This window comes from Echeneis naucrates, chromosome 3 (assembly GCF_900963305.1).
Source record: "Echeneis naucrates chromosome 3, fEcheNa1.1, whole genome shotgun sequence".
In the NCBI taxonomy this organism is placed as follows: domain Eukaryota; kingdom Metazoa; phylum Chordata; class Actinopteri; order Carangiformes; family Echeneidae; genus Echeneis; species Echeneis naucrates.
In genome coordinates, this window is record NC_042513.1 from 13176271 (window position 1) to 13188399 (window position 12129).

A 12129-nucleotide genomic window follows, 5' to 3' on the forward strand; every position below is an offset into this window, starting at 1 on the left:
TGTAGTGGCAATTTGGCAGAAAGCTGCTACACACTAAAGTCAGAGACATGCTCCTTCTGTCAAAAACCCTCCTGAAGAACTGAGCGTGAGTGAGGGAATATGCTGAAATCACACCTTTTCCCTCACAAGGAAGTGAATCAAACTAGACTGCTGACCTTGCATTTTGATTTAAAGGTTAAGTGAAAACAAAAGCTTTTCACTCAGCCAAGTGACTCTGTTTGTTGCATCTATTACAACTCTCTGCTGATACGTAGGCAAAAATTAAAGCAGTGTGGCTACGGCATATTTAAATACGTTGAGCTGCTGCTTACATTAAGGCAGAATGTATGCTGAACAATGGAAAATTAGAATGTGCAGCTAAACACTAGAGTGTGGTGACCATGTTAAAGGGGCTATTTGTAAGCTTTCTTTGCTGGGGGTGTTTGTCACTTGGCAGGATTGGCCATTGGTGCTTTTACCAGACTTGAGGTCATTATACCTCCTTGTAGGAGAGACAAATTGGGGATATTGAAAGTGACAGGCGCGGCTGGTCTGGGCCAGGTATAACTGCCTAGCATGTTAACTTAGGGCTGGGCAGTATACTGGTTTGTGTGCAAAACCGGTTTGAGTAATATGAATTTTTCATAAATCAGCAACACTGATTTAAATAACCTAAACATGTCCGAGACGCAAGGCACTGGTAAATAGTTACACAGGAGGCCATTTTCATTGCTGCGCTGATAAACAGGCATTGAACAGAGTGGAAATAATAGTGGAGTAGACGCTGCATTGACTGCTACTGCCAATTTGCGCTGACGAGCAGTGAGGCCACCCTCTTGGACCGACCACTCACTTCACTCAGTGGCATTTAATCAATCATAACTCGCTGAATAGTAATACTTTTGTTGTAGACGTCATACATGTAGCTATGAAACTAAAATCTAAAAGGACAGCACTTTGTGGGGCCATGCGAACCTGTAAGCTGTACCTGTGCACAATCAGGGCTGGAGTGGGCCTCATTTTCAGCCCTGAAGTTTCATGCCTCAGACCGGCCCACTTTTGATCCCTGCAAAGACTGTGTGCGCTCTTTAAGCATCCCTTGTGTGCATGAGCATGGACAGGGTACTTTCCCATGGTTACGTGGCAACTGTAAAAAAAAAAAATTCAAATAATAAAAAAAAAAAGAGCTGCCAGCGGAGGCGGCCCAGGGTCAGTGAAATAAATGAAAATAAGTGAACACCGGCCCACTGGGAATTGTCCCGGTCCTCCCAGTTAGCCACTCTGGGCCTGTACAGTGCACAACAGTCATGACCATGGATTGGAATAGGCTATTCTTAGCCAATATGCAGTAAATCTTTTCTCAATTGGTGGAAAATATGGTCCACACTGTGTCATGCTTTTAAAAAAAAAAAAAAAAAATTCTGTGAAACTGGAGTAATTCTGAAAAATACCGTGATACAGAATTTTGGTCATCCCGCCCAGCCCTATGTTAACTTCAATAGAAGAAAAAAAGTGATTGCTTTTCACCACAGGAAGAGTCCTGCTGTCTGCTGAGGAAAAAGAAATTAAATTTGGTGCCAAAGTCACATTATTCTAGACAGTTAAATGAACAGTTGTAATGCGATAGGAAAACATACAAATAACTCCTGTAAACATCATACTCAACACATAAACATGCTGTCATTGTGAGCATGTTAGCATATTGTATTATTTCATGCTATTGACTGGCTTGTGAAGCACTTTGCGATTGCAGTGCTGTATAAATACACTTTGCTTGCTGGCAGTAGACTCCTTGATGTTAAATATAATGGATTTAAACGTTATTCCATGTTTAGATACGGCCATTTAGATGATGCTGAAATTTCTTGTGATTTGCAAATTGATGTTGTACTTGGGACTTAATCCTCACTGAGAGTGATCAGCCGACATATACAAAAGTCTGCTTCATCTTCTTCTCTGATCTCTGGCCCTCATGCTGCGACGGAAGCAAATATCAACTGCAAACACTCAAAAAGCAGGCCAACCCCCCCGAAAAAAAAAACAAAACAAGGAAATATTCATTAGAACATGGTATAAGAAACATAAATTAATAAAGTGCTAAAATCTGATCAAATGGGCCCATCAAACTATTAAAGAGGAAGAAGGAGCAAACAAGCCTTTGAAGGAGATTTCAGCCCTATAAACCCTCCTAAAACTTTAATTTGACATAGCAGCAGCACAGTGTGAGTGACAGAATTTTGCCTCTGCGCGGGAAACAACAAAACATAAAAACATGTATCACTCTTTCCAGCTGTTGCTCCAAAATTGGTGTTCTTTGTAACCAATTTTCAAAAGCACAGCTCTAACAAAACTTAAAACTTTGTCATTGCTTGACATCCAAGGGTAATAGCTCTATGAAGTCCCCAGTTATTTGCTTGCAGTGTGATTGTGCCATTATCCAGATGCAAGGAAATTAATAATTGATTGTAATGTGGAGCCTTATACTGTACACTGCTCTTCCAGGCGTCATCAACCCTGTTTTTCTTCCACAAAGTACACACAAGCCCAGTGTTTCTCTCTCTCTTTTTTTTTTTTTTTTGCTCTTACTCCACCTCCCTATGTTTATAGGCTAACATGGGAGAGAGGGCACATGAAACAATCATCTGATGTGACACAGTGATGCTGACGTGTGTTCCTCATGAATGTCTTATTACAGATTGCATGTGGTTTCACAGTACACAGATATCGAGCTGTGACGTTGGGAAGACCTCTGATTAGCCTCCTGTAAGCCTGCTGGGAGCCACAACAGTGCAAATGCACATGCGCCACATAACAGATTTCAAACAGGGTGAATGTGAAAGAATAACACAGTAACACACTCAGTGTGTGAGACCAAAAATGAAAGAGAATTTAAGAGGAAGCGACATGGGGAGATTCCTGAGCAATTACACAGTGAAAGGGATGATAGCCTTTTTAGGAGGAGGTCTGCAGGTGCTGGGTGGTGGGCATGCAGCGTCAGATGGGTACAGTATATCAAGTAGCAGTGAGGTTGCTTGCAATTGTGTATATACTCACCGATGCAGGAGTTCCCATCGAGCAGGTAGGATCCATTGTCATGGAAACCACTTCTGCATTCGCAGTGGTACCAGCCTGGAAGGTTGACACAGCGGGAATGGTTGTGGCACTCAATCAGGCCTTCTGCACACTCATCAATATCTGCCGACACACACATGCACACAGTATCAGCATCAATCTGAATTCATTTTGCCAGCAAGTAACATGAACCTAAAACTTCACCTCAGTTGTGTAATTAGATGAATCTTTTTTTTTTTGCCTGTTCTTTGATCTGTGCTAGCTCCAACAGTGGAGGCTGAACCATTTGGAGGAAACTGCTGCCACGACAGCTGAGCCGGGTCAGTGGGTGCCTACATTAGACAGCCAACGTCTCTGCATCCAGTCTGTCACAGCAGAAATCATACCATCTGGCTGCACCGCTTTCTCTCTGCACTTCTCTATTTCTTCTGCTTGCATATTTTGCTATTTTCACTTGCTTTTTCTGTTTCATATGATGTGAACGCACGTGTCCAGCCCGCAGCTGTTTGAGTTTCTCTTTCTCAAATCTCTCAATAATTACGTATGGCACGAGCCCTGCATTTCCCTATTTCGAAGCTGTCTTACTTCTGCTGGTTTGGCCTGACTTGAACCATACCATTAAAGTTAGAGTGACCTTCATTCACACCTTAATGACACCTGAATGACAACAACAGCCAACGGGAAAGAAGCAATGGATGGCTGTCATGTCAGCGAAGAATCTCATATAGTTGCTTGAGGAAGAAAATCCCACATCGAAAATAAACAGACAAAAGCAAGTAGTATGTTTCTTGACCGGGAGGCATTTTTTACATTATGTAAGAGAATTTCAGAGTGTTTTTGTAAGTGAGTGAGGGCTGTAGCTTCTTTTTATATGGATACTTAAGAGCCATCATGTAGGCTCAAAAATGCTGCTTTGTTTGTGTAAAATCCACCATCCAACAATTCTCCAGCTACTATAAACTTATTCCCAAACCTGATGGTTGCTCAGATTCATACACTTTATGAAAATGACACAATAAGCAATGTCAAGAGTGGACAAATTATTGCAGCTAAGATGGAAAAGTTTTTGAGCTTCCAAACTAAACTTTCTGAAAATGTAGAATGAATGATGTTCTGAGGTCAATCTACAAAAACCTAGAAAAAAATCCAGGGTCACCATTATTTGCCAAGATACAAAAATATAAATGATATTGTGATGAAAAATGGAAAATCAAACGTTTTATTAAGTGAGTTGTAACTGATATGTTGCAAATGTTCCTGTAATGTTCTATCTTTTTTTATGGCAAAGGTTTTCTGTCATATCATGTCATATCTTAAACTACTCTGGTTGTTCTCGTAACCACACTATCTCTGAATTTCACGCTGAAAGGCTGCAAACTTTGGGTAATTCCTTCAGGCAAAGTCTGCAGAAATGTGAACAAATTAAAAATGTGCATGACAAATTCAAAATGCCAGCCAGGCAACACTTAAACCAAAGGTTTGTGGACACGCTGCTGTGAGGGTGGACACTGAGACCAGGCTCAGGAGAATAAATGATGGTGAATGTGAATCAAGTGAATGGGAAATAGTTTCCGAACCTGTTGTATATTCATGTCTGATACAGTATTGCCTTGTCATTGCGTGTATAGTGTGACTCGATCCACCTCTGTTAAAAGGCAAAGCCTCCAGCAGGAGTCTGTACTACAGTATGTACTATATAGAGCACTCTGTAAGAATACCCAGTTTCTACATCCACAAAAAGTAACCAAACTGTTGTAACATATTTGTGCTGCTCCCTTCCTGACCTGGTCTTAAGTGTGCACATACACACACACACACACACACACACACACACACAGAGTACTTATCTGTACATACATAAAAGGGGGAGTCGGGGTGAGCCGTTCAGCTGTGTGTGTGTGCTGCAGTTGTGTGACTTGACTGGCGCACCGTAGGTAATAGGACGTGAAAGCTGCCGGGAGGACTGCCCTTTGTCATCCTCTGAGGTCAGAGATCCAGTCAGAGCTGCACCAAAAGATTCCCTTTCTGACATGCCGCGTAAAGATAACGAGATTAGAGGTGACTGGTGGGTGAGAGTAGCTAACCCTTCAACAAAAGAGCATTGCTGTGTTGGGGTGCATGGCAGGACACAAGTCCCCGGTTTTGGCTTGTTGTGGTGAAAGCTAAAACAGTTTAATCCTGCAGCAATTAGATTTCTTCAGGGATGATTCTGTACATTGCGTTAAGTTTTAAATCCTGAGCCCAATTTGTTAAATTGTTAAAAAGTAATAAAAACCAACCAAGGACTGACATTATAAAGAATGAAACTTCTTTCATTGTCCTCATAACCTACAAGATGACACATTTCAATCGATGAATATTTTTCTTTGCTGTTACCTGAGAAGGACGGGAGCCTCATCAGGCTGCTTCCCACAAATGCTGCCAATTCTATTCAACACAAGCTTTGATCTTTATAGTGGTGGGAGAAGATTTGCTGCTGTACTACAGAGGAGCTCAATAGTATAACAGAGAGGAAGTCCCAACTGTATCACAAATGTTGGTCTTTTTCAACATATTCTTCTGAAAAGATGTTACTTATTAAAGTCTCATAAGAAAGCATATAAAAAGATACCAGTTCTCTATTTCCTGAGAAACACACATCAAGAACCGGCATTTCCTGCAAAACACACACACACCACTCTTTATCTTTCAAAAATGGGTGCCTAATCTCAGCTCATACCTCAACCTCACCTAAAGTAAACTTAATTCTAACCTGAGCCTTAAACTTGGTGTGAACCCTCAAACAGCCTGCTGAGGTTCTGAAGAGTAGCCACACTGCCTCTAGAACGGTTTCTAATCAAAATGTGTCCACAGAGCTATAGAGACCTGTACAGACAGACATGTGAATGAAATTCATTTACTTTCATCAGTACCTGTGGCTGCAAAGCTGCCAGAAGCTGTAATTCACCACATATCACAGTCTAATGGCTAATCAACAGCACCACAGTACGTCTGCTGCAAATCTCTCGGTCGCAGTATCTATTCAAATTAGTTGTTTGTCAAAGTTGTGAGTGATGTATGATGTTCAGCGCAAATTCAGCTCATGGAACTAATATTTAATCAAAATGATTGAATCATCTATTCCTCCATTCATTTCTAACTCACACAAACATTTCACACGTACGTGTACGTGTATGTTTAACCTACTATAGCTTCAGGCTCATGCAAGCCGCTTCCCTGTTTTGCATACACAAAAAACCACATTCATGTTCATTGTGGAGAAAAATTTGTAAAGAAAAGCAATAATGCCCACTTTGAGTCTCAACAGTGCACAAACAATAGACTGCAGCGCTGCCAGCCTTTCTAATAACAGTAATCCTGCGCTGTTCTCCATCGGCTGCCCATAATTTAAAAGATGTTTTCCACCTCTTCTGCAAAACACTACAACTTTAATTATGAAGTACATGAGGTGTTGGGTTTCTTTTATCATAATATGTGGACGCTTGTTTTGTCTGCCTCTCTGTCTTTCATTTCCCTCTGTATTTTACTGCTTTCATTATGTAAAATAAGAGACAGCGGCATCACAGAATCTGGAAACATTGAAATTAAACAGCCTGCTCGCAGCTTCAACATTGTGTAAGGGTGTTGAAATAATAATTAAATTTGCTGGGTGAACGGTGCTGGAGCATGTATTTTAGGTACCATTCAGTTTTCTAGAAACCTTTTATAACATTTGTCTTAGCATTAATTCCATTTTGGTTTTGATTTGCATAACTTAACGTTGTTTTGCGTGTGACCTGATAGCCAAGCTGCTGGGGTATACAGCATGTGGCTGGAAATGCTCTGTGCAGTTGAGCGCCCATTCAATCCCCAGCCAGGGAAGACTCCTGAATCCCCTTCTCTCTGTGTTAACATCAGATAACAAGGGAAGAAAATTGCTCAACAATTATAAAAAAACAAAAGCTGTTATTTTCTTCATATTGATTACCCATGATGCTTATTCTTTTAAATTTGCAGGAGGACTAGTGTTAATCCCAGCTATCAGCTGCTAAGGTTAAGAGAAAAACAACCTTCCACGTTCATGTGCCATACCTACAGGCATTTTTTTGGTCTCAAATAAACCCAACCGACATCTTTTGGAGTGCAGAGGAAGCCAAATGAACCAAATGGGATCCATTCAGGCCTCAGCTAGTTAGTAAGGCTCCTTCTAAACCTTCTTTTCTTAGGGCAGTGCTTCTCAAAGTGTGGGGCGCGACCTGGGGCCTGTCTTACTGTAAATGCTTTTCTTTATTGACAATAAAAATAATTCACTCTAAACAAAACACCCACACACAGACAAAGTAATAATTAATGGCTAAAATGATTAATGAGCATTATGAGACCAGGAGAAATATGTAACCTGGGACTAAAGTGCAAAAACAATGATAAACGTCGGGATGAAAATTGCAGTGGGACAACAAGGTAGCAGGTATCTGTGAGCAACATGGATAAATTTGTAACACAGACTACAAAGGAGCCAGCACCATCACACACAAACACAAGACAGACTGCTGCTTCTCTGAAAACGAAATACAGATCTCAGCTCAACATTGAGCATGACTTGAGAGTGCCAGTTTCATGCCTGAAACCCCGTTGTGAGAGGATGTGCAGTGCAAAACAGGCACATTGAAAGTTCTCTTGTTTTGGTTTTTCGCACAGATTGCTAATGAAACACTTTCATTATTTGACTTCTGTACTTTTTGTTTTTGATTCAAGATATCAGTTATGATGTCACAACTGCACTCTTACTTTCTTTTTGAACTTGATGTTGATGCTTTTAATTTTGGTTCATTATAAAATGTGGATTATATACTCGGTGTTAGTAAGTTTAATAAAATGAAATGTAATTTGTCAATAGTTTTGCTGGGGTGACAGGGTCAAGTGGGGCTTGAAAATCCCCACTTCTTCAAAGTGGGGTATGACCAAACAAGTTTGAGAACCATTGCCTTAGGGGCCGTGCTAACCATTGCATCCATAGCACCCGCGAAGCCATTTGGTTGAGATATACAGTGCTCAGTGTAAATGAATAACAACAAAAATAACATTTTAAACAATAAATAAAACTTATTCTTGTCAACATTTTGGAAACTATTTTTGTGTTCATTGAGATTGTTTAAAATGCTCCTTTTGGAAGGGGGTGTACTCATTTTCACTGAGCACTGTAACATCATCTCCACCATATCCTTGCTGTTCTCTTCTGGTCTAAGATAGGGAGGGAGAGAGGATGATTAAGGTAAAGCTGTTCTGATCAACAGTCAGATGTGTTTGGTTCTGAGGTTTGCTGTGTTTGTGCTGTAATTTTGAATGTAATGTCACAACCATAGAGCCCAAACACTCCCTAGGACAAAAGACCAGAACAAAGGGAACAAAAATTCAAAGCAGCCAAGAGGTTGCATTGCTGAATCTATCATCTGACTAGTGCTGACCGATAATTAGCCTTTTTATCGTCATGGCAATATGAACACAGACAATAAACACATTGAAAAAGGAGATGATTTGAAAAAAGAATACATTAACATAGTCAACACATTCACTCAAGCACAGTGAGTCAAATCACCCAGAAGAAAGAATGGAGCCCTAGTCACATAGTGGCTATTGTTGACGAGAAAAAAAGCAGTGGTAGCCACTGATTTATTCATGGAAAAAATGAATATGAAAAGGAATGCTCCGCTGGCGTTGCCTCTCATTTGACAGGGCAATGGTAAAAACCTGGCTGGTGCACAGCACAGCTAATATGAAAGCATCTCCACTCTAAGGTTCATTCTCTTCCTTTAAAGGTCGCCACTTGGTTGGCATTTAGTAAACGGCACAAATTTGCATCTCAAAGTCCCCTAAAACCTGAGCTGCACACAAGAGCAAATTACAAATGTAGTCGAGTAAAATCATAGTAACTCCTCTCAAAACCCAAATGAGTTTTATATGAAACTTCCCTCATGTAGTGTTGGTGTGAGAAAGTTTTGAAACCTGAATGTCTCTGGAAAGAACAGGAAGTGAAGCTGTGCAAATGCATCATGGAAGAACATCGGCAGGCTCTTTGTGTACAGTGTTGTTTGTTGTCTAATTATAAACTTATCAATTTTATGTGATATAGCACATTACCAGCACATTTGGTGAACACTCACCAAATGTTGCATGTGCCCCACCCTCTGGAGAAGGGTTTGGGTGTAGGAGTGTCCAGGGCACCCTGAGTTACACAGATTTCCTCATTATTCATCGTGGCTTGCAGCTTTTTCTGTGTTGTTGTGTCTGAAGCGGAGGAGCACTTCTTCTAAATTTGCTGTCATTGTCTTGGTCAGAAATAACGCCAACAACTTCAATAAATTCCTTTCCTTTACACACCACATGCTCTGGGTCAGCAGGTCCCGCTTCCACATACACTGTACCAACTCCAGAGAAAGTTGAAACGCACCCTCCGTAGCCGCCATGTTTTCAATCGATTGGACTCTATTCCCGTTAGCCCCGCCCAACGACTTTGGAGGGTGAGTTTGACAGATAAAATTAATTAACGAAGCACTGCAATAGTCCATTCTGTGCCCTTTGATCCTCCATATGCTACTACTCAACAAATGGCCAAAGAGGTGTGGCGCCAAGAATCTGGAAATTTGGCGAGGCAACTGGTAGTCTAATGGGACTGACTCGCTTTTTGAACCAGCCTCAAGACACCATTGGAGCAACTGCAGTTTTTGGCATTCCAGTATTTGCTTCATTTTTACTTATTTGTGGTATTTGTGGTATTTCTCGTAGTTCTCAAAAGTTCTATTAATTAGCACTGTGACCAGTGAGTGCTGCAAGAGGAATATGTGTGAGGTCCAAATTGGATGGGGTTCATCCACTGGGGAGCATTAATGTGTTCTCTGAGCTTACAGAAAGAGGATGGATTCAGCGTGCCCTTTACTGTAGCCAAAAAGTGCAGGTCAAATTTAACAGCAATCTGAAAAGTTGGCATTGCAATCAGTGCTGTCTGGGACAGTCAACAATGATACAATCAACCATCTGTTTGATCTGCAACTTGTAATAATTCACAGCTGAAATTGTAAAAAAAAAAAAAACTTTTTTTTTTTTTTTATTGGAGTGAGCTAATTTGAAATGCCATTTATCAGCTTTTTATTTAGATGCAATAAAAGCTCATTTAATGTACACAGAGTCAAAATTCCCACTCTCTCAACAGGGTTATAAAGCTATTTGCTAACTGGTCTGTGTGTTTCTGTGTGAACAAACCTTTTTTCTTTTTGTATGTGGCTGTAAAGTGGACAGATGACCTTCCTGTTGTATGGGGCACAATATGCTGGAGTACCTACGCACATATGCGCACACACAAACACTCCATCAATCCTTGTTACAGCCACAGGAAGGAAAGAAGCCAGACTGCATTTCGTGTTTCCCTCTGTTTCCTTCCATTACAGTGCAAACGGGAGCACTTAGTATTTTCTGCCGGGCTTCTCTACTGCCCCGTCTGCGAATTTTTCCAAGAAAAAGTGCATGAAGACTTCTTGACAGCCCAGACTGTAAGAGCTGCGGGTTTTAGCTTAGCAAGGAAAAGGGAATTAATCCACATATAGTTAGAATAATCCCCAAGCTCTCTGGAGGATCCTTTGGACTGCCGAGCTTTACATAATTACACTTATCGCAGCTCTACTAACCCACTGAAACAGCATCACAGCAAATACCACATAGGGTATTTACAGTAACGTGCCCTCTGACAGAAACAGCCATCAGGGTTTGTGTTTGTTGCTACCTGACAATCTGTGACCAGAAAATGTGCATAAAATTAACAGGCTGTTGGATTAAACGGGCAGTCACAGTGACCACAGACCATAGCCAAGCACTAATGACTGGATGCAACAACGCTCTACTTCTACTGACATCAACTTTCATTTGCATGCACCTTTTGTAATTGCATGCATCAAATGACCACTTGGTTCAATACTTTGTTGACACGATAAAGTAAGCAGGAGGTTGACATGTAGTTTCCTGTCATTCTGGTTCCATATAAATTGTCGTGCCTGACTGCTTTTGGGTGGTTTTCTTAAAACTACACAAAAAATTTGAACTGGGAGTCAGTCACAAGTCTTAATTAACCCGTCAGGCCTCAATCAATTCTGAAGTTGGTGTGGTTTCAAGCAACCCAGTTAGATTCCTAACCTGGAGGGCAGGTTTAATTCCAGAGGTCTCCGACTGACAGGAAGTCTGTCATGTCCTCAAACTCAGTGTTGTCATGTGTTGTTTCGTCATTTCCTGTTTTATTTTGAAATTGTGCTCGCATATTGTCTGTGTTACGCGTTGTCTTGTAAACCCAGAGAGCCCATGCCACTTTCATGTGTCAGCGCTTGTCAAGCCAGGCTTTGTTTTTCTTTGATACTTTTTCCTTGTGTTTTTATTTATATAGTCATAATAGTTTTTTCTCAAAAGTCACCCCTCCTCAGTAAGAGTGATTTTCTGTTGATACTTCAAGATTGTTTATTTGAACTTTGTCTCTGGGGTCGTGCATTTGGGTTCAAGTCCTAGTTGTTGTGACAAAGTCGCCCCACTGACATTAAACAATATATAAATACGTTGATGACATAAAGACAGTTGTATATCAGTGACAGAAAGACAGTAGAAGACTTTGACAGATACTCTGAGGTAGAGACGAGCTGAGAGGGAAACACAGCAAGCATGAGTTAAAACAAAACATTCTGTAGGGCTTGTACAAGTTGCCTACAGCAAATCTTCACAGGTAATTTCACAATCCCAACAGCTGGATTTGGAAGTCTTTTACTTCAGTACTCCCATGAATGAAGTATGAGCCAGGTCTCATAAGGAAAGCAAAAACGATAGCAACTTTTGAGGCTAAAAATCAGGTCACATTCTGTCACATAATTCCAGATATTCTGGACAACACTATTTTAACCATTAACAGACGAACAGAAGATTTGAAACTTGCAAGTCTCAAGGTTATATTTACATTGACTACAACGTAATCAGTCTCCGTTTTCAACCATTGGAGTTGCCCCGCGATGGTCATGCGACAGAATACAGATTTCAGACTGTTGAACATTGACTGCACTTTTCAGCCAAGCC

At 40.8% G+C, this 12129-nt stretch overlaps 1 protein-coding gene across 5 annotated transcripts in view; it reads right to left on the reverse strand.

Annotated features, from left to right (window-relative positions):
- The window catches only part of LOC115040964 (protein kinase C-binding protein NELL1), a 348772-nt gene that overhangs the window by 16505 nt on the left and 320138 nt on the right, over nucleotides 1–12129 (reverse strand). For all 5 annotated transcript variants that reach the window (XM_029498153.1, XM_029498152.1, XM_029498154.1 and 2 more), the window contains one exon: nucleotides 3034–3174. In XM_029498153.1, the coding sequence (XP_029354013.1) occupies nucleotides 3034–3174 (141 nt within the window). The remainder of the gene's footprint in view (nucleotides 1–3033; nucleotides 3175–12129) is intronic.